Source organism: Calidris pugnax, unplaced genomic scaffold, assembly GCF_001431845.1.
Source record: "Calidris pugnax isolate Ruff unplaced genomic scaffold, ASM143184v1 scaffold211, whole genome shotgun sequence".
Taxonomy (NCBI): Eukaryota; Metazoa; Chordata; class Aves; order Charadriiformes; family Scolopacidae; genus Calidris; species Calidris pugnax.
This window is the reverse complement of record NW_015091083.1, coordinates 3287724-3315706: the sequence shown is the minus strand read 5'-3', so window position 1 is coordinate 3315706 and position 27983 is coordinate 3287724. Positions and strand designations below refer to the sequence as shown.

Genomic DNA, 27983 nt, shown 5'->3' with positions numbered 1-27983 from the left:
TTCAGAATTAGGTGGCATCAAAAAAGATGACTTTCACATTCTCTTTCTTTTCACCGAAATAATACTTCAACACTTTTCAGTGTTCAGTTCAGTTCAGACATTTCTATGACTTTCTACCCCAAAGAGGTTTTAAAATATTCCCTGCCTTTCAAATTTTTTTAAATTCATTTTACTCTCTGTGCCTAGAGGTTACTTGGCCCTGTGGAGCCTGGCAGTGGTTTTCTGAGTTCAAATGCATTGTAACATGCACCACTTCACAGCTAGGTGCGAGGTCCCAGTTGTGGTTCCAGATGCCCCTCAATGATGCAGTTACCTGGGGAACTGCTAACCTGACTAAGAGATTTGCAAGAGGGGACTTGTCAACAGAGCTGATGGATCTGCTCCCAAGCAGGCTTCTGAGGACCAGATTTTCATAAGTGTCTAGCAAATAACATGTTTTACTGGGACACCAAAGACACATTTTTGAAGGACTATAAAGTACAAAGTGGTTCTTATTTCTGCAAATTTGAGTAGTCAGTGCTGAGATAACAGCTGGGGATGTCTGGGGCATGGTCACAAAGGGCAGCTCAGAATTTCATTTGGGTGGGTGGATTATGTCTATTTCAGTCCTCCCTGGCTGAAGAAAGGAGAGCCGAGACCAACACCGCGATGTTCACATGATCTAACCAGAGCTCTCCCTTCTTCATAACTGGGCCGGCTAACTTCTGGAAAGAGGTTTGCATAAGAGAAATAGGGAGTATCTTTAAAATTCAAGAACAAGATTCATGGAGAATTTCTGCTTTAGGGCTAAGCCACCTGGAAATCAAAGAAAAAAATTTCTTCAGGGATGAGGAGAGGCAATTCTCTTCAAAGCTGATCTTGTTTAAGAGATCTCATATGGAAACACCTTCCCACATGGGAGAGTGATGTAATTATCACAACCATGGACGCTCATGGCAGTGTACAGAGCATGGATAGAGCTAGTCTGTACGGGTTCGCTATTTTGGCGAAATGATACAGTGGTGTTGCTGGAAAAAGCTTCTCAGTATTGAAGGAAGAAGTAATCTAATTTTAATCTTGTTTTAAAGAGAACTTGACCCTGTAGTGGCAGCAATCAAGGATGGAGATGAAAAAGCAGTATGTAACATGATGAAATCAGGAAAAAACCTTTCTGAACCTAATAAGGACGGCTGGATACCCCTCCATGAAGCTGCATACTATGGCCAAGTGGGTTGCCTGAGCCTGTTGCAAAAAGGTCAGTGAAGTTAAAAGTAACTCATTACAAAAGGGAGAAGACTAATATGAATAAAATATAAAGCAGAAATAGCAGCAGCCCAGTCCTTGCTTGGGACTCTCTGTAAAGCTTTTCTTTCAACCTGAGTGTATATTAATTTCATCTCCTCTTTGAGAATAGGTTTCCAGACTGAAACCTCTAAAAGTCAGGATCTTCAGGAGAAAATGATCTCCAGATAGATCTTGCCAAGTCCTGGATTTCTCACAGTAAAGCCTTGTAGGTGAGCTCCCGGCTGCTGTGAGCTGCGGCTGCCATGGCTGACAGCAATTACCCCACTTCTGACAAGCTGGAGATCCAGCACAGCACCTCTTTGCTGGTGACTCAAAGTGGTGAACTACCCCAGGTTGCTTTCAAACTGCTACAAGCCTATCTCAACAGCTTTCTGCATCACCAGTGGCCATAGATGAAAGTTTTAATCTGAACCAGTGACTGGTTTAGAAAGTTAATCTGAGTTATACTGACTTTATAGTATGTTAACTTACTTTGTTCATGGGCAAGGAAACTAAAAGAAGGAATAAACAACAAAAACTTACCTAAAACTCCAAGGATTTTGGCAGGTGATGGTGCTGCAGATGGTGCACTAGATGCCATAATGACTCTGGACTCACCATTTCTTCACAGCATACCCTGGTACAATCGACCAGCGCACACTCAATGAGGAGACGGCTCTCTACCTGGCCACCAGCCGGGGCAACCTGGACTGCCTGCTCACCCTGCTGCAGGCTGGGGCTGAGCCCGACATCTCCAACAAGGCCAGAGAAACGCCACTCTACAAAGGTGAGTGGCTGTGTTTCCAGGGATGCTGAGCTCTTCTGGCAGCACCAAGGCAGGGCTGCAGGTTCTATTGTGGTGTGGGGCTGAAATGCAGCAATGACCTCCTGTTTTCTACCTCCTTATCTTCTATGCCTGACCTGCTGTGCCATGGCTTCTCATCTCATCCACATCGAAGCCAGAATTAGTGGCTGGCCTGTGGAGTGTGATGTGGTGCCAAGAGTGGGGATTGTGATAATTAGTGGGGCCCTTTCAGCACAGGGTGTCCACACAGTGTCCTAGCCTTCAGGAAAATGGGTAGGACAGGAATATGTATGCATTTCTAAACAGCAAGACCTAAGTAAGATGTGGGGATACAGTAATTGTAGACATGCCAGTGATTCATATCCTGTGTGGGTCAGGTTAGGCTGTGTGCTAGGGGGAGGCATAAAGTTATAAACAATTCAGATAAAGTATCTGACATGTACATATAACTTTGCTGCTGGTCAGAGAGAACACTTACTTTAGCATTACATTCATGATATCACAAAGATTCCGAGAAAGAGCTGATCTCTCACACCTTCATGTCCCTCCCACTTTTATTGACTGCTCTTGTCATGACTATTTTTGGTGCTCTAAAATACTAAAAAGAACATATTGCTGGTTTCAGCAGTAAACTTGCTTCCAACTTTGGATGCTTGGCGCTGCTCAGTTTAGAAGATTTAGTTTTAAACTTCTGGCTTATACTCAACTACGGGAAAGTTGTTCAGCTGTGCATTAAACACAGTGGTAGTAGAAGCAGCAGTAGTACTACTTGTAGTAATAATAATAACAATAATAATAACAACAATCAAATGAACCTCTGGCACCCTTTAGCCAGAGAAAAACTGTTATTAAGAATGTGCTAGCATTGATGCCAAAATATTCTGGTCTATCCTCCAGCAAAAAAAAGAGCGAAAAAATTAGCATAACAAATTACTTATCCCTCTATGGAAGCAAATTAAACTCTGCAGAGCTATGCATGGGTAATTACAGCAGTGTCTAATCAGACAGTTGCTTTCACACCTGACACCTATGTATGGGAGAGGAAGCTATGGGATGTCCCAAGGGTAGAATCAAAAACAAAAGGCCAAACCTCTGTGAGAAAAAGAAATTATTATTCAAAGAAAAAAACAATTGCTATGGAATGTGCTGGCCTCTCTTTCTGCACATTATAAAACAAATGCTAAGTGGGGTTTGTAAATCTGGCTGCTTATTCTAGGTGTCTTTGGTTTGGGGTCCAACAATAAAGGTGTGTAGGAAGCCTTATGATTTGGGATTCAAAAAGCAATGGAACAAATTGGTAGAATAAAAATCAACAAAATAGTATTAATTATCATTAAAATACCTTTAGCGCAGCATGGTCCTGATGTTCATAAATTGTTGCCAGCCAAGAGAGTGCTACTGACTAAAACAATTATTGTTTTCTAAGGATCCTTTTCACAGGGCCACTGTTGGTTTGGGCTTTTTATTTTCTTGCCTATATACAGCTTTATCAGCAGTCCAGGGCAGTAAGATACAGAGTCAGTTTGGACAGAATTTGGAAAAAAAAGTGTTCAGGTCATGTGATTTCTGTAACATGTTTGTTCTTTAGAAATTATCTCCCTGTGTCACTGTGGTGTCTGGTTGGTACAAATGTGCTGGGCTGGATTCCCCTCAGTCCCGTACATGATGCTTACCCTCCCCCAGGTCCCAGCTGAAGATTGACTTCACACCCACATGCTTTGCAAACCCTGGACAATGTTGGTTGGCAGCAGCCTTGGCCGTCATATTGACCTAGATGCATCTTTGGTCTTACTCACTATGGCCTAGTTGTATTATATTGCCTTATGCTACATGAAATGGGTACCACAACACCCAGAATCTTTCAAAAGCTTGTCCTAATCACTTCTCCTTTTTCCGAAACAGCCTGTGAGCGCAAGAATGCAGAGGCCGCAAGGCTCCTGGTACAGTACAATGCTGATACCAACCACCGTTGTAACCGAGGGTGGACTGCTCTCCATGAGGCTGTCTCTCGAAATGACCTGGAGATTATTGATATCCTTGTGAAAGGGGGTGCCAAGATTGAGTCTGCGAACGCCTATGGGATCACTTCTTTATTTGTGGCAGCTGAGAGTGGGCAGTTGGAAGCTTTGAGATACCTGGCAAAATGCGGTGAGTACAGTTGTGCCATTACGTGCTTTTACTCATTTCATTCTTAATATTTCAAAGTTCCCATTAATTCTCCCCTGGCTCAGATTTTCTGCCTCTGGAGACAAGGCATAGCCTGCAGAGGATCTGGAACCCTGTCGCTCCAGATGGCTGAATTCTGTAGGGTCTTTCAGAGAGCATGGTCTAGATACGCACGCTTCTTCAGCATTCATTTATGATCACCTACTTTGGGAAGTAATGTGGTACTCTCTAATTGCATTGCCTGACAGCTTTCAAAACCGGTATTGCTACATGCATGTAGCCTAAAATCCAATCAGTCATAAGAGACAACTAAAGGTGGTAATAGATGGCAGAAGCTGAACATTAGCCAACCCCATCTGCTCATGAATATGTGCAGTGATGGGCAAGGTTAGCTCTCCTCCACTAATTAATCCTGCTGAAAATAAAGTCTTTTATGGCTCCATTCATGTAAAACAGCTTTACAGTAAGCAAAACATTCTTTACTATGATTCTGAGACATATTTTATTCTCACTGTGGGCTAATGTAGGTAAGAATTGGGTCCTGCACTTCTGATGAAGATAAGAAAAAGTCAGTATGAAGCAGTCAGTATGGCTAAGAAAAATATGAGCATTGGGGAAAGAAAAAATGTTTCCTGCTGTCCAGCAAGCATTGTTGAGTCAGTTTTATATAATCAGTTAGTCCATCATACTGCCTACAATTTTAGAAACTAAGCCAGAATGTGATTTGTGTTTCAACTTAGGTAGATATTAGGATTTCCTTAAAGTTCAATTTTGAGAAAAATACTCAGGAGATAATCCAATAAAACTGCCCAATTGTTTCAGGCCCTGAAAAGCTCCTCTGAGAATCCCAGGAATGATATCACTGCATGATCAAAGTTCATCATGAAAATGACTTCTTTTTCATTTCTTTTTCATTAGGAACATAGTCCTGTGTTATGTTTTATCACTGCAATTCTCCTGATGTTTCCAGCTATAACATCTTCAAAGGGTCAAACACAACACAGATGTTTCAGTTTGGGGTGACAGCAGAGGGTAATGTTCTCTTTGGCAGGGAGTTTTCTTGATCAAACAGGAGACTGATTGGCTTCTTTATTGGAGTTTAGAAGCGAAACTCCAGTGAACTGTCATTCCTATTTAGAATACACACAGAGCAGCCTTCCTGAGGACACCATGGTACAGTATATTACAGTTGAAGCCCAGGCTTTCAGGCCTTAAATATATAGCACAGAAAATAACAGGTTCCAAATTGGTTTTGGCCAAGTATTACATGTTGGTTTATTCTTGCATGTTTTTTATTAAGCCAAGCACAAGCTAGAGCTCAAGAAAAAAATGCCTCAAATAATCTAGTGGCTCATTGATAATACTTATCTTTTTTTGGTTCCTGTTTGGAGCCTAACCTGAACCTTCATGCTAATGGTAGCTAATGGTTGCCACACACGTTAAACTCTCCCCCGTAAAATCCACACCATACTAAAAGCCAGTGGATTACTATGTTATAACTGTATAGAACTTATATGACTGTGTCGCCTCTGATATGACCTCATTCATATCCCCATCCAGCGCGTTTTGTAGCTCCATTGTCATGGAAACATACATGTTCATTCAAAGTATGTTCCTTACATCTTATTTTTATCTTTTGGTGCTATAAAGATTTTCTTCCTTCCTAGGTGCTGATATAAATACTCAAGCCAGTGATAACGCCTCTGCTCTTTATGAAGCCTGTAAAAATGGACACGTACCTATTGTGGAGTTTCTTTTGTCCCAAGGAGCAGATGCTAACAAAGCCAACAAGGATGGCCTGTTACCTCTTCACATAGCAGCAAAAAAAGGGATTTGCGAGTAAGTTTTACTTTATTTCACAGTTTCATCTTTTAGACAAAAGTCCAAAGTCCTTATGAAAAGATTCATAGAATCGTGTAGAAATGAAGAATGTGTTTGCTGGTTGGGATGGGGTGGGGTGAGCAGGAATGTGGGGTGCAAGATTCCTTGAGTTTTGCCAAGATAACACCTATTACAGCTGGATAACCTCATGTACCTAGGATTTCAATTAAACCAAGCTCCAAAAAATTTGCCTGAGATAGAATAAAAAGCATCTGTGTGTGTCTGGGAGGGCAATTAAGGTTAGTCCTCTATAGCTATTGCAGCATAGTTTGTGATCATTTATCTACATGAGCCCATTGTGATTCTCTGCACAAACAGAACATGCTGCACTCGTCTCTGTGTTCAGGTTTTATTGACAATAATTCAGACGCTGACAGCGGGAAGTGGTTAAGTGAATCTCTAGGGCATTAGTGAGATTGTTGCTAGAATACGGTGTCCGGTTTTGGTAGCTTCCCTTTCAGAAACCTTTCAGGAAATTGGAAATGCTTCAGAAAAGAAGTACAAGAATTACTCATGGTCTGGAAAATACACTTTATTAGTGAGCGATTAAATGACTCTTAAATGTAACAGACATGCATAGAAAGATCCAGTGTTTTTCTTCTGACATGAAATGTGTTTGGGATATTGCTGAACACATTCTTTGAATAGTGAGAAAAGTAACTAATGGAAAAAATAACCGGGAATTGGGTGTAACCCGACCTCTGGAGGACAGGTGTTTCTAGGATGGGGAGAAACTCTGCTAAGCCTGTGATGAAGGATATCAATTTAGAAGATGCTGTCTAGGGATGGGACTGTTTACATGACTGCACTGTCATGCAAGTAGTGTTTACTTAGCCCTTTCAAGACCTGGGCTGTTGCAGCCTGCTTCCAAGCATGAAGTCCTTAGCATTTATTTCTGATCCTAGGGCAAGTTTTATCTCCTGCCTTTAACCCCTTGCTACTGGGAGGGCCAATGGCACATAGCTATTTTTGCAAAACACAATAACATCTTGCAGTGAGTGTAGTGGACTTTCTGACTATCACAGTTTCTACCAAAATCCTTTCAGCAACAGTCAAAGGATATTCAACTGCAAAGACTGTTTCTGGATAGTAAAGCTATCTTTGCAAACAGCTGCTAGAGTGGATTCTTACATATTTCACAATGTCTGAGGAATGAAAACTTTTGACAGCACTACAGTTTCCTATAGCATCTTTTATCCTAGTATTTAGGTCTGCTTGGGAATCCCAATTAAGCTTCTCAAATCACCTTGATAGACCTGAGGATATTAATTTTCTGTAGTTGGAGTAGGCCTGCTTCTTTGTGCAAGCTGTGTATTCCAGAGAGCAGCCCAATGTGAATTTATGTAATGGGTTTATGTGCTTACAGCATGTACATGAATACTCTGCATAGAGTAATGCAGGCACGATTCAAAATTTTCTCTGGGGTTTGAGTTACAAAGACATTTTCTTGAAAACAAACACATTTTAGATGAAATGTGCCAGAGACAGAACCCAGCTCCAGTTGCTCACTTTCAAAACAGTTCATCTGAAAGTACAGTAAGTTGGTATGAATCCAATTTGTATATAGAGTCTGGACCAGTTCTCTGAATCTTTTCCTCTCCTCAATAGTTCCACACCCCGACCTGAGTCCATCCCCATGTTAAGAAAGAAAGGTCCTGATTCAGGTGTCATGTCTATTATTCCCAACGACCAGCAGCATAAATGAGACCAGAATTCAGCCCAAATGCTGTGCTCCTTCACTTGAAAACACTGAGCACAAATTTTTGTGCACAACTGCTGCAAACTAAGTGAGAAAGAAAGAAAAAAGAAAAAGATCTTCCCTTATAAATATTTATCCAAATGACACAGCTTTATCCCAATTGGCTGATCATTCTTAATTCCTTTGGTATTCAGTAAAATAACACTCTTCACGGTGACCTCTCTTTGTATTCCTGCAGATTTAATACGTAATTCTGCAGGAATTCCATGCTTCAACTTTTTGCCAGAGCACGAAGGCTCCCTACCATCAAAAAGCCAAGAATGTGGTCCCAATGCTCAACTGTCAACTCTTATTGCTTGGTGTTTGTTTACTTTAAATGACACCTTGTCAATACTGACCTGATATTCATAAGGGTCATCTCATCAGCTGTAGGACAATTGCAAGCAGTCATTTAACTCATTCCTCGGAACTCAGTTGTTGAGAAGGGAAGATTTAGTGAAGTGTGGGCAGATTTATTAAGTAAACACAAGTCACTAAACTCTTGGCACACTCATACTAAGGATGCTCTGCCTCCTCTTCCATAGAATTTGTAATAAATAAAAATCACAGAAGCAGGTGTCAGGGATAAGGGGAAACTCAGTGCTATTTCAAAACTCTGCATGAAGCTCAGCCCTGTGACATGTGGGATGTGATCTGGCTTGTTTGGCCTTGGCTACCTTCACTTGAGCTGCTTTCTCCCTCTAGACAGACTTTAAAGACTGCAGAGGTGAAGGCACCATATTACTGAATCAACTGACTTTGGAGAATGAGGAAGAGAGACAGGTTCAAGCTAAAATATTAAACTGATAAAAATTTGATGCTTCCTGCTTTTCCTCTAAAAATAAATCTGGGGTACAGGGAGTGTACTGAGGTCTGGGACATTGCAACCTTGGGATAGAGAGCCTCAGTGTGGCACCCCTGGGTTGAAGTTCAGGTCCTCCTTGCAGACAGAAATGATGCAGTGCCTCTTTAACTCAGATGTGAAGAGCTGGCTGAAGAACACATGCTGGAGGCAAAGAACAAAACAGACCCTTAAATCTTCAAAACAGTTGATCATGGGATGACTAATGCTGGCACTTGGCATGGTGTCTTCGCAGTGCTCTGTGCCCTTTTTGTTATTATGGCTCTTACAGAACATTTGCTAACGCTGGGAAGTTGCCAGCTCACCAGCACCCAAACCTCCTGCTCCCTGGTGAGTGTCACAGCACTGGAAGATTAGTGAGACTGCCTGGAGAAAAAAAAAAAAAGTGCTTAATTTCCCAAGATATTTATATAATTTTAAAAGCCTTTTTGTTTAAAAATGAGAGTACAAATAACTTGGAGACATCAACAGTCCGTTATGTAAATAGGAACATAACCCTGTAAAGTGTTATGCATCTTCAACTCTGATTTCAGCTCCTGGGAGCGTTGGAGGCTGTCTTTCACAGGATCATTCCGTGCATCACAGACAGAGGTTTTCCTGAGACTAGTGCTTATATTTGGTTTAGTTCATTTAGTACATATATGTTTGAGGGCCCAGTGTTGGGACCAGCCATTGCAGTCAAGCTGAAGATATGCAGCATTTTAAAGAAAACGCACTACATGGTAGGAAACTGAGCTTTGTATGTTTGTGTGTTAGAAGAGCTGTTGACTGCTAGGTAGAGGAGTCTGCATGGGAGGAAGAAGAGGAGGAAAAGGTGTGCTTAGTTTGGTGGCTCCCACAAGTTCCTTTTTAGATATCCCTCTCTCCACAGGCATTATATAGGGAGCATGGGTCTCTCCTGGGACAGGAACAGACTCAGGTTGGATGGTCACCAGGCTCCTCCTGGAAGTAGCTTAAGGTGACTTGTCTGTATGTACGGGATCAAGTCAGTGCCTTGGCTATACCACCCAACTTTATGAGCAGGAAATAAGGGTTTAACCATGGGGCTGATGATGCATCTCCAATGACAATAGAGACATTAAAATGATCACAGATTTGCAACTGCACAGCTCCTGTACATTATGTATTTGAACTTCACATTACAAGCTACAAGAGTAGTTTGATTTATGTTGCTCTGTTTATATCGCAATTCCCAATAGCAATCCCTTTTTATTGGGGTTTAGGTCTTCACTGTACATTTTTACTCCTTGGGATAAAGCATGGAAAACAGCCTGGAAAATATTTTTGTTTCTTTTTCTTCCCTTTCCTAATTGATCTAGAATGAATGTCGATAGACCCATGGATTTGCCAGAGCCAAAAGCCACACAGTAAGGGCCTCCAGGATGGGGATCCATCCCGGGCAATAACTGAATTGTAAAATCTAGTGGGGAGGCCTGAGAACAAAGTATGTAGTTTATCCTAGCTCAGTCCTGCAGAGGAAGGTTTGGTTTCACCCCCTTTCTGATCTCAAGCCTCTTGCTGTGGCTGTGACCCGCGAGGCCTACCAGCACTTGGTGTTGGAGCCCTCCTCTGCTGAGCAATAAAGCAATCCCAGTTGAGGTGGGGAGATACAGCCTCCCTTTTGGCACGTCAGGCATTGCACCTGTTCCCCCAATCCTACCCAATCATGGTACCCACAGCACCATGATGAAGGTGTAGAACATCTGAGAGATCCTGGCTGGGTGTCTGCTATTTGGGCTGTGGCACCTAAAAGAAGTTGCAAGGTGGTAGATCAGGTGCCAGCACATCATCTCTTCCACTGTAACTGCCCCTGGAGCTGCCATTGCCTCATAGAAACTGGGTGATAATTCCAAAAAAACTTGTTCCTGTGTGAAAGAGGGAGTCAAACAACTCGCATTTTTTGCAAGGTAGGAGCACAGGGAATTGTTGACAGATTTCAAGCCCACACACTGGTTTCTCTCAGAGAGAATTGTCCCTCTGCCCAAGTTAGCAGGCTCTCTCTTATGGTTACAGCTATGATTTGCTATACTTGTAGATCCCTAAATCCCCTAGAACTCACTGTTGCTCACTGACTCTCCACCCGTCAGGATTGTCTCCATGCTGATCCCTGTGACCAGCCGCACCCGTGTCAAGCGTAGTGGCATCAGCCCCCTGCATTTAGCAGCTGAACGCAACAATGATGACATTTTGGAAGAGCTGATTGATGCTGGCTACGATGTCAACACTGCCCTCTCCAATGAACGCTCCTGCCTTTACGAGGACAGACGCACCACTCCCCTCTATTTCGCTGTTTTTAACAATAACATCTATGCCACAGAGCTCTTGCTGCAAGCCGGAGCCAACCCCAATGTTGACCTCATTAACCCATTACTCATCTCCATCCGTCACGGCTGCCTGAAGACCATGAAACTGCTCCTTGACCATGGAGCAAACATTGATGCCTATATATCAAGTCATCCCACTACCTTCCCAGCTACCATCATGTTTTCGATGAAGTACCTTTCTGTGCTGAAGTATCTCCTGGATCTGGGCTGTGACGCAGGTTCCTGTTTTGAGTGTCAGTATGGAAACGGCCCACACCCTGCATTAAATTACAGACGGGACAGACTTAATGATCCTCAGCTGTCCAAGGAGCCAACTGTAGTACAGGTAAGAACTGCCTAGTCTACCTAAAGTACTTCTGAGGATCTCTCATACCCATATACCCAATATATCTTGACAACAATAATGTATTTTTTCTCTCAACTTTCCTGTGAGAGACGATGCTTTTATTCCTACTTTATTTATGGAAAAAAAAGGGCTCAATAAGAGTTAGTGAATATTCCAAGTCCATGTTCAATGACAGCAGGAGGGTAGACAACAGCCTCTGTGGCCCTAGCTTGAATTTTAAGTGAACTACAGCCGTCTTGACAGCCTTGCCATCAGATTTGCAATATTCTTTTCCTCTGGACCCGAGGTGCCAGGAGTGAAGCATGTTTTCTTACAGGCAGTGTCATACGGGTGGTAGCACATGGGCAGTAGCGCATGGACAGCAGAACCCTACTTGTTTTGTTTGCCCTGTAAGATTTGTTTTGTTTGATATGGAATTTAAGCTCCTGGTTAGATTAAAACTAGGCCTCATTTTATGAGCATAAACTAGTGATTCTAAATAGTTGCAATTTCTGATCCTACTGGATAAGCAGCCCTGGAGAGAGAGTGTGAATCATTACATTAGCTGAATGACTGTGCGTTATATTCAAGTTTTGAAAAGAGATTAGGAGATTTAGATGCATGATTCTGTATTTTTAAAGTTACTTACAGATTTTAGATACCCACATTTTACATGTGTATCTTTGCAGTCCTTTCCAAAGCACAGCTGAGCTCAGCTTCCATTGATTTGGAATTAGACTCTCAGTCCTTTAAAGGACTTTGCAAAATCTCAGATTACACTTCTTTTTTTCTTTTTTTTTTTTTCTGATCGCTGTATGTTGACTTCTTCCAATATATCTCAAAGAAAATCTGACCCTCCAGTCAAAATTTGCTGTTCTTTAACATGCAACACAACAAAGAAATCCCAAACAAATGCATACAGAGAAAAATCAATCCCTTCTATCCAATATTATTTTAAATTTACTTCTTACTGCTAGGAATTTGGCTAATACAAGTAAAGCTTGTACAGTGTAGCTTCATGATATAGTTGTGATATGATTTATATTCTGAAATATAGAAGATCTTATGAAACTGCAGCCTTCTCCACACAAAAGTTGTGCATTTTTTATTTTTTGCACAGATGATGTAAGGATAATAAATCTGAATGATGAGTCTTTATGTAGTAAAGGCTATGAGCTACTGGAGGTGGATTTGAAAAATGCGTAACTATAAATCATTAGTGTTGCTACTAAGTTAATGTATCCTGGAGAAAGTGAATGCCGAAAAATGGTTGTTGTCTCACTCCACATACCCAGAATTGCAGTGTCAATACTGTGAGCGTGGGGAGTGAAGTATCCTACTGCCACGAGAGGGCAATCAGAGGCCCACTGAGACTGCAGGCTCGCAGTCGCTTTGTCCCTGAGTCAATCCCCATTGCCTGTAGTTGCAGGTTTGCATTATTTTCCTTTGTTTTGCTGTGGTTCTTTTCCTGCAACATGTTTTGGAATATTTTTTTTTCCAGAAAATGTTTTTGTAGGCTAAGGTTGTGAATAGGGAGGGTAGAAGAAGTCTGGCAAGATCTCTGGGGGAGACACGAAGAGGAAAGCAGTAAGATCTAGTGTTTATTGCTCAGCACACGTGTCCTCATTTAAACTCTGACGAAGAGGAGTTACTGCTTGTAGGTGGCAGTGCAGATCCCCAGCTTGCATGTCCTATGGGTAACTGCATGGCAATGGTGTATGCACTGGAAAATAACAGCCAGATATACAAAACAGAACTCCTGGGTAGAAAACAGTGGGTTGTCCTCTGCAATCCTCCTGACGTTACTGTATCTAATTTTCCTGGGAGACATTGCATGGTGATTGCTCAGTGGGAAAAAAAAAATAAAAATCAGAAGTGTAGTAAACACCTCTGTGAATGCTGTCACCTTTAATATAATGGCCTTATAATTTTCTGCAGTGTTATTCTTTCCTAGGTGAGAGAATATAATTTTATTTCTGAATAAGCATATCCACACTAGAGTTTAATGCATTTTGAGTTAGGGCTCATGCATGTATAATCAAATGTGATCTAGTTACAGGAGCTTAAACTGAAAGAGGTTTAAGCTGGTGCTTTATCTTTCATGTTTGTGGTGGGCTTGGAGGGTACCCGCAGACAGTTGCAGTGACTAAGCTGATGGATGGTGCTTAAGCCACCATCATTCAATTGGGTTCAGCCACGTGCCAGAGCTCTTATCCACACAGCGTGATTTAATTCATCTTAAATTTTCTGACTGCTCACATGCAGACAAGTCCACAGATATCTTCATCATATGCAGCACCCTAACAGAGATAGATGAAGCTGTCTGGTATAATATGCATATTTATGCAAAGTGGAAAGAGAAGTCATTACTTTTTTGAAATGAGACTGCTTAAACTCAGGTCCTTAAGTCTGTTCTTCAGTATCTCTGTAAGCAGCCCACCATACAATGGCTCTGAGTACTCCGCAGTTTGAACGGAAGGCAACAGATTTCCCTGATCCAGGACTGAGTACAGAAGCCACCTCTGCGCTGTATTAGGCCAGGACAGTTCTCCCACAGACAAGTAAAGAGGAGATTCTGCACTCAATTGCCAAAAAAAAGATGCTTTAGTTGAAGTTTTTTGAGGGGAAACTGGCAATTGGTAGAAGGGTGGGACCACCGATGCTGTCAGGGCTGTTGCTGTAGTTGCAGTTTCCACAGGTGCATTCATGTCCCACTCACTGTAGTCAATCTGTTTTTCCTTTAAGTTTTGTGAAATGGTGTCCACTCCAGAGATGAGTCGCTGGGCCGGGCCAATCATCGATGTTCTCCTGGATTATGTGGGTAACGTGCAGCTCTGTTCCCGGCTCAAGGAGCACATCGACAGCTATGAGGACTGGGCTGTCATTAAAGAAAAAGCAGGTATGGTCACCCAGGAGAGAATCTGGCACAAATAGTCCCACTATTGGATTCAAAACCTCAGTCACCATGTCCCCTTAGTATTCATCCCTTAAACTTGATAAGATTTCCCTGCTGAGACTGAATTGCGTTTTAGACCAGGTATGAGGCACTAGAAATCACTGGGGTGTCACTGAGTCTGTGATGTTAAATGTACAGCAGCTGTGGACCTGGCCCACGGGGAAGGACCATTGCCAGTGCAGAAAGGCTCATTAGGCTGCAGCTGGGGTGCAGTCAGGCCAGGGCAGGTGGGCAGCATGACCATCTCCCCAGCAGCCACCAGTGGCCTTTAAAGCCTTTGCTAATATCCTGCTGTCATAAACATCTTTTGCCCCAGGATCCAAAGTCATTCATAGGCATTATCAGAATCAGTTTTCTGGCACCAAGCTAAATTTGGTACATATTACATTTATTTTCAGTGGGAGGACAGAGTACTGTGAGGCATTTTGTTTAGATCATCCTAGAAATCCCACTGCTAAGGCTGAGATGGGATACAGTACTCCACCCTCCAGCCCCACTTCCCTCCCTATGTCATGCCTCGGGGTAGATGAGCTGCCACCAATGCTAGATGCACCATCCCTCCATTACAGAAAAGCCCCCTTTTTCCATTCCTCCTTCTCCCAAGGAGAAGCTGTGCCTCTCAAGTTTAAAACAGTCCCACTCATGTATCTGTCTTGCCTGTCTTTCAGAACCCCCACGACCTCTTTCCCATCTTTGCCGCATCAAGGTACGAAGCTTAGTTGGAAGAAACCGCATTAAACTTCTGGACACCTTGCCTCTCCCGGACAGGCTGATTCGGTACTTAAAGCACGATTACACGCAGTGAGCCCAGGCACACGGGACACGCAGCGGCTTCCTGGCACGGCAACCCAACGTCATCGGCATGGCGAGGGCGCATATCGTGCATGGTGGGGAGGAATTGCTGCTGGCTTGGTCAAGCGCCCTCCAATCATTAATCTAAGAGATATATGCTTCTGAAGCATCAGTGAGAAGAAAACAGAGAGACAGAGAGCTAAACATAGGACCGTTGTTAGGTTTTCCAAGAGAAAACACGATACACCTCAGATCTTGATCTGCAAAGAGCAAGAAATGAAAGCCAACACTGAGAAATGCACAGTGCTGAAGCAAGTATCAGTGAGGAATTCAAAGGTATCCTGGGGGTGTGGTGGAGCTTAGCATCCTTGCTGTGATCACAATTCAGAAATTGTCAAGAATCTCCATATTTGGGAAAACAATCACATTTCCGTCACTGACTGAGATCTTTATTTTCGTTTCTATTCTACTGTTTGGATTTCTGCTAAGTGTGCTGGTTGCTAATTCCCTGATACTTTTACACCATCTAGCTAACACTCTTCCTTTCTGTTTTTTTTGACTTATTGAGTACCTGATTTCTGAATATTCAAATATCAGAACTTTTTAATAGACTAACATGCAGAAATGCTGGTTCCTTTAAAAGTCAAGGAAAGGTTTCTTTAAGAAGGGTGTAAGAATTGTAGTTGCACATAGTGAATATAGTTCAGTTTGTATTATATTTGCAATAAGAAGTAGGTGAAATTCTGCTTGAGAGAATTTCCTAGACTGGGGATTTGAAAGCAACTCTGAGCTTTTTTTTTTTTTTTTTTTTTTTTTTTTTGGTGTAAATTAGAAGTAGCTGCACTGTAAATAATAGCTTTACTCTGTCATGAAGCTGGTGTCAGAACAGCACAAAGCCACAGAGGAGCAGGAACAGAAAGTGATGTGAAGGAGAGAGGCAAGGTACGTAGGGAGAGGCAACACTGCTAAACCAACTTTATCCGTTCCTCCCCAAGAAGATCTTGTCCCTACAAAACCCAGCCTCTCTTGCTCCTTGGACCTCTGTGGCTATAACAGTACCATCACTGGAAGAAAAGGGAGATTTTTTTCAAAATTATGGAAGTCAGACTTAGACTTTTATGAAAACAAATACCCAGAATGAGGCTTACAAATCCTTATTCAGGTGCCTAAACAATGCCACATTGCTTGCACCAGGTGTGGTTCCACTTAAGCCAATGGGAACCGCATTTGGTGTCAGATATTACTAAGGCAGAATAAAAGTCTTAGGATTTTGCCCTGAATTTCCTGACTTCAGAAGTTTGAAGTATCTATTAGCTCCCTTTGACACTGATGAAAGTTATTATCTCAGCTTCTTTGAAAATTAGGTCACCTATTTACAGCTCAGATCCACAACTGATTTATGGCAGTTTAACAAGTTACCATCTATCAGCTGAACCGCTATAATTGTCCGTGAAATTCTTTTATTGAAGTTTTTAACAAGTCACATTCCCTCACAGCTGGGGAGGCTGAGGAGCCCATGAACAGTTATTGGCAGTGACTACAGCCCAGTTGACAGGTGTGACTTGCTGAACCACTGATCTGATGAGTGCCTTATTCCTGACTAGGCATCTCAGTAAGAATGGAAGAGCCTAAATTTCAGAACTAAGCCTTTGCAGACTTCATGCTAGAAGCATGCTCATTCTTACCTTAGGTGACAAAGGAGCTGTGCACCATGGTTTGTTTGGATTCCCCACCAGAGACCTGACAGATCTGGCTCTGTTTGTTGGCCTGCGTAGCATCCATGGTATCAGATAGAAATGTAAGTAGGGAAAATGCATTGCACCGAGTTTTATTTGTGTGGAGTTTTGTACCTTAACACAGGACTAAAAGTGTGTTGCACACATACAAGTCTGTCTGGGCGCACAAGTTCAGATTCTGTGATGGTTTGTGTGAAATATGTTCAGCACTTGTGGGACAGGATGTGAGCAGAAGAAGAGTTGTTTATAGCTGCAGGCATTCTGTCCATAGCTGTCCCCTTTCCAAATGCAAAAGAAGTTGAAAAACCAACAGAGTTTCAATTCACACTAAACAGCGATCTTCTTGCAAAGCTTTGGAAAGTCATGTGAGATTCTTCCACTGCTGAAATTTTGTCCAGTGACTTCCATTGCTACCAGTTTAAGACCCTACCCCCTTGTCTCCTGCAGCATGAATGGGGAATTGCTGCTTCTCAGAAGAATACTGGGTGGAGGGAAAGGAATGGGGAACAGGAAATATTTAGACTGGTTTTGCCAAGGAAGGCCATCTATTGGTAAGCAATATCTTGGGAGATGGAAAATCACCTGTGGAGTCCAAGCAACTCTCACTTTATGGCACCGAGCAGTGAAGGTCTGGGTCCTACTCATGTTGATAGAGATCAGAAGAAAATTCCTTGAAATTAAATGAGAGTAACAGAGCAGAGTCATATAGGGTAATGGATGCAGACACTGCTTGTTGGAAACCATTTACTTAAGTGCTTTTTTAGTGTGCAATGACAGCCCTGGAGACCAACAGCTGATAGAAGGATTCACAGTCACCAACTGTATGTATAACCACAGGGGTGGGATTTCATAAGCTATCCCACACTGGGAATCTCCCCTAAGCCAACATTGTTATGTACACAAGTCTCGCGAGTTGTGATTTCTTTTTATGTCCTTGGAGAAGTTGTAACTGGGTTTGAGTGGAGAAAGTATAGAAAGCCTATTTCTTCTTTCAACCAAGAGACCTTCGTCTCTATTGGGAGGACCCTGGTTGCTCTCAACCATCTGTCCTGAACAGGAGAGTCACTGATCTAGAGAGAGCACTGGTCTGATGGGAACTTAACGCAACTGCAGGAAGGATAAGGGGACACTGTACACAGAAACTGAAGAGAGAAGAGGCTGTTAGTGAGGGAATCTGGTAATTGCAATGTTATTAAGTGCTTTCTGCTTGATCCTTAGAGCAAATCTTCACACACTCAGTTTACATTTATTTGCACTGAAATGGAGCCCACTACCTCTCCACTCTAGTCATTGACACAATATTTTGTATGCAATACTGAATCTGCACAAATTCATTGTATATTTAATGCATCTATCTAGAAGTTACTGTGAAAAGACAAATACCCCAAAACCCAAACAAACCAGGCTTTGTAAGCAGATCAGTAGTTCTAGTGAAAGGTAAAGTGGCTTGTTTTTACTGGGTGTGATAGATATACTCATTCAGAGATGATGACTTTATGTGAAATGTTCTAGAAATATTTCATGACCAGGTTACTGTACTTTTTTTTTTTTTACTTCAACATGTGCAATTCACTTGATGTTCTTGTGCACTTTTGTGATTTTTTATTTCATTTTGTATGAAAGCTTTTTCATTTACCTCTTCTTGCCATTATTTATAAAAGCTATTGTGGTTTAAATTTGCATTGTTGTAGTAAATAGTAGCTCTTGAATGTTATGTTTCATCTTTCAAACTAAGTATGAATAAACAAGTAAATTCTGAAGGGCTATCAGCTGTCCTGAATATCAACATTGAACAACCAAACACAAAAATAGTCAGGAAAACTCTGAATCAATGTTGATGTTAATCTCAGGCGTGAGAGAACAGTATCTCTAGAGAGAAGGCAGAGTTGCTATTCTTTGTAAACATTTTAGAAAGTCTCACAAATCCCCAGTCAGTGATTTCAAATATACTTAATTGTCTTCTCGTCATTTGTGGTTTACTGCCTGCCCTGGGCTGGAGTGGGAAGTTAAACGTCACGAAGGATTTTAAAAAGTAACATCCATTTAGATCTGAGGGTAAGTGCATAAATACCTGTGTGACAGAGGTAATTTGGGACAGTCTGGTTCAATTCTTCATCATAACTTAAAAACATGCTATTCTACTACATGGAAAAGGTACAGCAACATAGAATCATGGAATCATAGAGTGGTTTGAGTTGGAAGGAACCTTAAAGATCATCTAGTTCCAACCTCCCTGCCATGGACAGGGACACCTACCACTAAATCGGGTTGCTCAAAGCTCTATCCAGCCGGGCCTTGAACACCTCCAAGGATGGGGCATCCACAGTTTCTCTGGGCAACCTGTTCCAGTGCCTCACCACACTCACAGTAAAGAATTTCTTCCATATTTGGAAGAAATTATTATCTAAATTTTCCCTCTGTCAGTTTAAAACCGTTACCTCTTGTCATATCGCTAAACTCCCTCATCAAGAGTCCCTCCCCACCTCTTCTGTGGGCACCTTTCAGGTACAGGAAGCCCACTATAAGTTCCCCCCAGAGCCTTCTCTTCTCCATGCTGAACACCCCCAGCTCTCTCAGCCTGTCTTTTTAGGAGAGGTTGTCCAGCCCTCTGATCATCTTCATGGCTCTCCTCTGGACCTGTTTCAACAGGTCCATGTCCTTCCTGTGCTAAGGACTCCAAAGGTGGACACAGTACTCCAGGTGGGGTCTCACAAGAGTAGATCAGAGAGCTGGAATCACCTCCCTCGACCTGCTGACCATGCTTCTTTTGATGCAGCCCAGGATGTGGTTGGCTTTCTGGGCTGCAAGCGGACATTGCCAGCTCATGTCTAGCTTTTCATCCACCAGTACCCCCGAGTCCTTCTCCCCACAGCTGCCCTCATGTATTCAAGTAAGAAACAGTTCAAAAGAAGAAAAAAAAAAACCAAAGAATTTAATATCCAAATGTAGAAACCTGATTTTAACTCTCTTCTTTCTATGGATTTCTTCAGAAACAAAATTTCTAGAGAGGCTATCCACTTTGCCAAGTATTTTAATTTTGATAGAAATCCATATTCAGGCGAGATTCATATCACTTTCAAATTTCCCTTCTGAACTCAAGCAGGAGCACTTGTCCACAGCAATCACTGCAATATCTGTGGTTTGTTCCATGACCTGCTCTGGTCATTCGGGTGGAAATCCAGACTGGTGCCAAGGAGGCTGCTCTGCATTGACAGCACTCAGACAGAGTTCAGCATCTGGGTTCATTTGGATTACAACAGTGACACAGAATTACTGGGGTGAGAAAGCACCTCTGTTCCCATGTAAAAAATTCCTTACCTACAGCTCTGCAAATTCAGAGCCATAGTTCCCCTCCCTTTGACTTAAATTGAAGTACTGCCTCTAGTTTCCGTTACAGACTCCTCATGGCTAGGGACAGAGTGTCCCCATGGATTTTTTTTTTTTTTTCCAAAAAGACAAAAAGAGAAAGATATCTAAGTATCTTCACTTCTGGATCAAGAGCTAACCTGATGTTTTTAACCCTTAGCTCAGCTCTTTACCACCTTGCACTTTGGATGTAATTGCAGGTATGTGCGACCAAAGTAATTTCCTCTCTCCTACATGAGTAGCCTACAGGCTAGATAAATATATTAAGTGCTGGTAGCATGGAGAAAGCAATGAAAGCCATGTCTGTGTCTACTAATGGTGCACATTACAACCATTGTTTCCATCAAAGTAAACATTTTTGGGATGTACTGTGAGGTTTGGGAAAAGAATTAGCTATTTTTAGCCTTAGAGTAGTTCATACCCTCACAAAAGTAAGTATATTACCCTCACCAGGTAATATAACACCAAGCGCGATCAGAAGATTCAAAATCATACAATTGCTTAAGATGATAATTTTTTTTTTCATGACTGTAATGTGCTCGAAATAAGTGTTGCCTGTTTTTCCCCTCATAGAGATACAAAGCTACATTAGCCAGACACCAAGCCCATCGAGGGCACTTTTTATTGAATCCTGGGAGAAGTTCCCATTAGCAAGTTTGGGCCCTGGGAGATCACGGGTGTCCACACTTTGGCCTTTTTTTGCCTCATAATACACTTCTCTGACCTCAGTGATTTACTCCAGTATAACTGAAGAGACATAGGCCAGCAGTATTAAACCTTTCAGATCTCAGGTTCTGTGCCTTAGTACTACTTTCTTCATGGGTTTAAGAGAAATCTAACTTAAAAGAAACCCAAGCTATTAACTTTTCTAACACAAATTTGTTAAAAGAACTGAGAAAATAACAGGCAAACCATTTGCAGCCAGGTCTCGTGACAGCATCTCAAAATCAGGCAAGATAAAAGATGTCTGTGAGCCAAAATCAAGGCAGGCTATTCTATACACTTTTTTCTTCTATCATACTTATGCTTTTGTATTCAGCTAATACAATTTCTCATTTGTTCTGTTGATGCAGAACATTTCAGGATGCGGAAATTCATCCTGCTTTCATTTTCACCTGCTTAATTTTTCACCAGCTCCAATTAAAAGCACTAGCTAATTTCCCAGCCCCAGCAGAATTACTTTTTATTTACATCACTCTGAATAGGCAGAGATTTCAGCCCTCATATCTACGCACCATTTGCAACCCAAACCTGTGTCTACCCAGTGGGGCAAAAATAAACAGACAACATTTGCAGAATTGCCAAAATAAAATTACCTCCTTTCTTCCCTTATTTTTTTCTTTTAATTCTCTCAGTATTTACATACAAGAAGAGCTTAAATCAATTCATAGCCATGGTTTCTACATTAAATACTGTCCTTCCAGTCTCTTGCACATAAAAGGAAGTGACCTGAATATCTTGACTTCTCTGGAATTACTTAAAAGTACAAAAACTCTTTGAAGAGGTTTAATTCATTTCATTTTGCTGCTGCTGCTGTAGGGCAACCCTGGAAAGATGTTCCCACATGGAGGAGATCTTCTAGGTGTTACAAGTGTGGGTGCGAGCAGCCCACGGCCCCACTCGCTGCAGCTCAGACAATGCCCGTCGATGAAAGAGCCCTGCTTTGCCTCACACTCCGTCCCACCAGCTTCATAAAGCTTATTCCCAATTTCCACCCGTGTGGAGGAGCGGAGAGCAGAGCCTGAGTAGCTTCCCGACAGTTACTAATTTTCTCCAGCCCACCCAAGAGGAAGCGGGTGCGATGGCTGGCCTCCTTCCCCCCACGGCGCCCAACCGGGCGTTGCAATTCACTCTCAGGAGCACTCGTGTTCACCATGACTCTGATACCCCCCCAACCCCAGGGGGCTAAAGATAGCCAAAAACATTGAAGATCGGCGGGGGGACGGCAGGCTTGGTGGGGATGGGTTTCAAAACCACGGGCCGGTAGAGTTTCTGCCCCGTGCCGTCGGCCTCTTTGCAGAAGTGTGGCACCTCAGCTGGTAACGCGGCCGCACTCTTCCTCCACAGCCCCAGCCCAGGGAATGGTGATGGGGCCAGCGTGCCCGGGGCCTGGTACACCCCTGGCCCAGGGCAGGGGAAGGGGCAGCAGGTCCAGGCACCCACCCGGCCCGAGAGGACACCAACAGGGTCCTTGTCCCCGGCATGTGGGGCAGGCTCGGGGGGGCTCTCTGGGCTGGCAGTGTCTGAGCTCCGTTTGCATTTCTTCCCCTCATAGGGAGGAGGGTCTCTGGGGGCCGGGAGCCCCTCGATGGCGGCAGGGAAGGCCCTGGCCGGCAGGCTCGGGGCTGGCCGTGGCTCTTCCCAGAAGGAGGCGGGGAGCTGTCGCTTCCTCATGGGCACCTGGTCCGGCCTGCTGGCCTCGGGGTTTTGCTCCTGCAAAACCCCTTCCCTGGCGAGGCTCTCCTCCGCCTCGCCTGTCCGCAGCACCTTCTCGGTGACAGCCCCACCATGGGGGCTGGGGTCGGGCAGCTCAGGCTGGGGGACACGGCCCCGGTCCTCCACCACCCTGCGCCAGCCGCTCTCGGGGGCTTTGCCGGGGTGGCACCGCGGGATCCGTGAGTACTTCTGGGAAAACCGCTTGAGCTGCTTCTGCAAGTATTTTCTGTGGTCAACTGACCGGCGACAAGGAGCCGACTTATCCAGAGCCGCTTTGATGTCGCTGGAGGCCAGGTTGACGAAGTTCAGTAGGGTTTTTACCTCGCTGTCCGATGCCATCTCACTGGATGTGCCGCGTGGAGTTTCCCATTAAAAGTTTATAATCCGCCTCTGGACAAACCTGGGAAAAATGACAGACAGACTTAAAAGCAGGAAGCCTCGTTTCAAATTGCACCAGGCAAATGGAAGCCCGGGGACACACACATGTCAAACTTCTCATCCACACAAACAGGTTGTCCATCAGCTCACCTCCGTGCCGGCAAACTCCCAGTGGAGCCGCCGCGTGCCCGCATCCCACCGCCCCGCACCGCTGCCCCGGCATGCACGGACGGGCTGGCGAATGCCGGCCAGCCCCACGCTTAATCTTGTTAGATAGCGCTTAGGTGGAAAAAGAAGCAGCCGGGGCGGCTGATCCCACCTCCCTGTACACGAGCGAGCACGGACACTCACCCCGGCACACGGCGGCTTTTCTGGCTGGTGCTGGCGGCGTCGCTGCGGAGAAGAGCCCCTTCCCCGCTAATCTCGTTAGGCAGGTTACACACCGCCAACCTCGGCGGAGGCAGCCGGGGCCCGCCAGTGTTTGGACGCAGTTTAGCGAGCACTTGAGCAAGCTGAATGAATATCGACTCCGGCGAGTTCGGGGCTCTCCCAGGCCAATCAGAAGCCACTTTGCCAAATACAAAGCATCCCAATCAGGCATCAGCCTCCCCTCCTCGCATTCTTTGCCATCACAAATTGTCGCCATGGGGACAGCCACAGAAAGACAGCTAATAAATACAATCATTTCCCCACAATTTCTACCATTCTCCCCTATCCTCTTCACCCCTACCAAGGCCTTTCTTTTTAAAAATGGCACAATCTGAAGCGAAAATGCTGAGGATGAGTTAGGAAAGTTTTGACACTGTTTTCTTCGCACTCCCCGGTGCTGTCTGAGGGCTGATACTAACCATGCTTCATTGGCACAGGACAATGTAATACGGGGGACTGGGCTAGCCTACTTTTAACCGTTCCCCATCAGAGCCTTTTTTTTTTTTTTTTTTAAGGGGAGGATGATGTCAGAAAAAGGTAGGAAAGGAACAAATCTCTAAAGAGATGTGCAGATATCCATGGAAAGGGAGCTTGAGCGCTCAAGAATCTTGTCTTTATGTTTGCCCCCTCAATTGAGTTACACAAAAGCTGAATTACCCATTCAAACCACCCGGACAAAAGGATGGAGTTGGATAGTACTCTTGCATCTGTAGTCAAACAGTTAGAGACTTAAATCGAGTCGTCATGATGGAGAAAGAGTTAGACAAAGCCCATAGAATTGCCATCAGCAAACATTTTCCTGTGTCATATTAGTGGGTCTCCATGACTCCCCCTGGCCTGGGGACAATAGCACAAGTTTGCACACTCGACTACTGTCACCCTGCCAACGCTGGCAAGGAGCAGAAACAGGACAATCCTTTAAGGGGAAAGCATGCCCGCTGCAGGGAAGGTAAGAAGAGAGGGAAGAAAAGGCGTGTGAAATGCTAATTGAGCTGCTTCCTTTACTGATCCAGAGCTATGAGAGCCCTCCGCCTTCTCGCAGGCTTGTCCCTAAGGGGTGGCAATAACTTAATAGCACGGTAAAACTGAGAGCTGGAGAGCAGAAGGGCTGCCCTCGGTGTGCCCCGTGTACACCAAGGACACAGAGCTGGCAGCAGCCCATGTGCCACCCCCAGACCCGTTCCATCCCATGGCCAGAGCAGCACCGCTCCCCCTCTCCACCCTGCAGCACCCTGGGGGTGGGAAGGAGGTGTGCACCCACCCTCAGGAAGATGCTGCCAGCTCTGGTCCAAACACACACGTGCCTCAGGGAAAGCAGGGACTGAAGTCCAAGCAGTTTTGCAAGTAAAATCTATCTTACTGATGTGAGGCATCAAAGGCCTGAGCATTGAGGGTTGAAAACAGCTACATTTTACAGTTATTTTACTGTATTTCTATTGCTTTCATTTTTCTTGGAGAAGAGCAAGATCCAGACTGTACCATTATAACAAACTCTGGGCAGAGACCTCAGGAATGACTCTTCAGTGTCTCCATACTGGTACGCCCAGTGCCGCCATCCCTATTCACATCATTTCTTGCAGTCTGGCCTCAGCCACATGTGATAGCACAAGGGGCTCAGGTGTTTCAGGTCTAGGGAGATCTCAGGGCCAGGATATCCTGCAGCAGGAGGTACTACAGAGCCTTTGGCACCACGGCAGGCCTCTCTCCTCCCAGTTTCTATTTCAGAAGCAGTTCATGACCTGGGAGACCTGGGGCAGCTAGCCCTGCCTGCAGCCTCTATCATCTGCCTCACACCAGCATGCAAATCTCTGCAAAATCTTCTCGATTCGGCTCATTTCAGGGGGGACAGGGGCATGTGCCATTTCCAGTCACCTGCCTGAACATCTGTTTTGGGATGTGCTAGGCAGGGACTGGCCTCTCTGTGACCAAACACAGATTCGTCTGTGCAACCCAGGATAGAGGGAGAGGTTTTCAAAAGATGCACACCAAGGGATCACATCTCTTTTTGTAGGAATCAAGTGCCTCCTGTGATTGAGCATTTGAATCCAACCTTGACACCATGTGGTACAGTGCAGTCTCTAAATAGATCTAGTCAGTTGCCCAAGGGGATGAGAAGGAGAGGCAGAGAAACACAGGACAGGCGCCTGGAAGCAAAGGATTGTCTCAATATGTTAGTGAACTGCGTCCTCAGAAGAGACCTGAGAAACTCACACCACTTATTATGAGACCCTATATCCAATCACAGGGGCTCAGAACCCCTGGACTGTGCTCTGACCCTGAGGACTAGTGAGCCAGTTAAACTGAGGAGGACCAAAATGGCTCTCCTGCACACTGGAGGGAAACCCAGCACCCCTCCAACACGCCCATTGCAGAAGCCCAAGAGAGGACAGGCACGGTCTTGGGGCTTGGAGAGGAAGGACGCTTGCCCAGGATGCAGCTTCTTTGGCACCACATGGCACCAGTGGAGGGGCTCCTCGTGCCCCACTGCCCTCCCTGCTCCGGCATCCCATTCCCCTGCAGCTGAGTAACAGCAGGGAGCCCGAGGGGAATGAACTGGCGATCAGGCTTTAAAAACCAGAGCAACCCACCCTTTCAAGGTCAGACTCAGGTTGAGCTGCACAGGGTTTTCTCTAAGAGGCCACCGGAGCCCTTTTGTTCCTCGCTGCTCTCACCATGTTCATCCCAATGTACATGTGAAAGGAACAATTAACAATAGGGCACTCCTCTCTGAGGATCCAATGCACTTTGAAGTGTCCACCAACCAAAGGCTCAAGAATGATACATCATTTTCCACTGTGAACGTGTCAAACTAGTACAGCAATTGAAAAAATGTCTCCACATGCCTTCCCAGCATGCAGACAGGGACCAGCTGGAGAGCCACTTCATATCCGACATGTCACCCCCTGACAGCTGTCTTCTTGGGAATTTTTGGTATGTGAAGTTTTCTTACTCCTTTTTTTTAAGTAAAACACAAGAATAAATCCATTCACTTCAAAGTTGCAGCCAGGTCTCTCCTAAACTTGCAGCATTTCCTTCAACACTGAATAAGGGATAAAGAAAAGATTTTCTCACACAAAAATATGTGAGAAGTGTCTTTACAGTGTCACTCATTGCAAGCGATGTCAACCTTTAGCCGCTTCTACACCAAAACCTCTCATGGCTTATTTCCAGGCTGAGGGGCCTAGGTGGCTTCTTACCCTCCTTGATTTGGGGTAACTGTCTGAGGTACATGTCTGTATGGTAAGCACTCATGTTCTCATCTCTTTGCTGTGGATGCTAAATTTAAAAAAGAAAAAAAAAAAACCCAAACAAAAAACCCCACAACAGAACAAACCCCCAAATATTTCATATTTTTACATGAAAAATAAGGCTTCTTAACAATGGTCAAAAGATTTACCATAGAAATCCCCTAGAGGTTTCGCTTGCTTGTGAGGAGAGGAGAGGAGAGGAGAGGAGAGGAGAGGAGAGGCGAGGTTCAGTTGGAAAGGACTTACAATCATCATCTAGCCCAGCTGCCTGACCACTTCAAGTTAAAGCATATTGCTAAGGGCATTGTCCAGAATGACCTTATCATAGAAAGAAATCAAAGTAGTTAAACAGGACTTTCCCTTTGTGAATCCATATTTACTGTGCCTGATGATTCTACTGCTCTTTAAATGCCTTTCAGTAGTACCCAGTATGAGCTTCTTCATAGTTTTTCCAGGAGCTGAGGTTACGCTAACAGGTCTGTGGTTCCCTGGGTCTTCCCTCACACCATTCTGGTAAATTGGAATAACATTGGCTAGCTTCTAGTCAGCAGGGACCTCCCCACACTCCCAAGACCTTTGGTACATAATCAGGATGGCTACTGCTGTAACAGTAACAATTCAGATATTAACAATAATTCAGATATGCACTGTTAAGGCCATATCTCCTAAAATACGTCAATGCTGTGAAAGACCACAGTGTCCTAAGCCAAGATTTAGAGGCATTGATGGTTCTAATGAAACACCTGGCTCTAATCAGTGCTTTTTGACTGCTTTTGACTGAAAAGCTTCTTGAAATGCTTCCACCTGAAAAATTCCTTCATTATTGTGTTTTGCTGTTAGCATATTAAGCATGCATTGGTACATCATAAGATGCATACAATACAAACGAAAGTGCTAAGATGCTTCTATTGCTAACATTTTATGTCACAGTAGATTCTTTGCAGTAGTTATAAAGTAAATAATTTTAATGGAAGAATTTAAATCACAGTGGAATCAAGTCACAATTTTGCACATGATTTATCCATTTGTAAATGAAGACACAGAAATTTCTTCTGCTGCTGAACTAGTGAGTGGTAACTTTATTAACCCATCTTTGCTACAAAGATAAATGGAACAGTAGTAAGTCAACTGCAGAACTTCATGTCAGTTTACAGCAAGCATTGAAATACTGAATTGATATATATCATAACAGGATTGGACCCTTTTACTTCAAACAGAAATGATTTTTTTTTTTTTTTATCTTCTTGATTTTGGTCAGTGAACCACAAAATCCAATTT

The 27983-nt window shown here is 43.8% G+C and overlaps 2 protein-coding genes across 3 annotated transcripts in view; one reads left to right on the top strand and one right to left on the bottom strand.

Moving 5' to 3' along the window:
* Positions 1 to 18608, top strand: part of ASB2 (ankyrin repeat and SOCS box containing 2) — a 32102-nt gene extending 13494 nt beyond the window's left edge. For both annotated transcript variants that reach the window (XM_014957668.1, XM_014957669.1), the window contains 7 exons: positions 1068 to 1234; positions 1895 to 2050; positions 3971 to 4216; positions 5902 to 6073; positions 10803 to 11364; positions 14110 to 14263; positions 14989 to 18608. In XM_014957668.1, the coding sequence (XP_014813154.1) occupies positions 1068 to 1234; positions 1895 to 2050; positions 3971 to 4216; positions 5902 to 6073; positions 10803 to 11364; positions 14110 to 14263; positions 14989 to 15125 (1594 nt within the window). In that variant the 3' untranslated portion in view covers positions 15126 to 18608. The remainder of the gene's footprint in view (positions 1 to 1067; positions 1235 to 1894; positions 2051 to 3970; positions 4217 to 5901; positions 6074 to 10802; positions 11365 to 14109; positions 14264 to 14988) is intronic.
* Positions 18609 to 21836: 3228 nt separating this feature from the next.
* On the bottom strand, positions 21837 to 23508 carry FAM181A (family with sequence similarity 181 member A). The gene is made up of 2 exons (XM_014957484.1): positions 23380 to 23508; positions 21837 to 23050 (listed from the first exon to the last, which is right to left on the bottom strand). The coding sequence occupies exon 2, from the start codon at positions 22987 to 22989 to the stop codon at positions 22120 to 22122; it is 870 nt and encodes a 289-aa protein (XP_014812970.1). The 5' UTR covers positions 22990 to 23050; positions 23380 to 23508; the 3' UTR covers positions 21837 to 22119.
* Positions 23509 to 27983: the final 4475 nt, after the last annotated feature.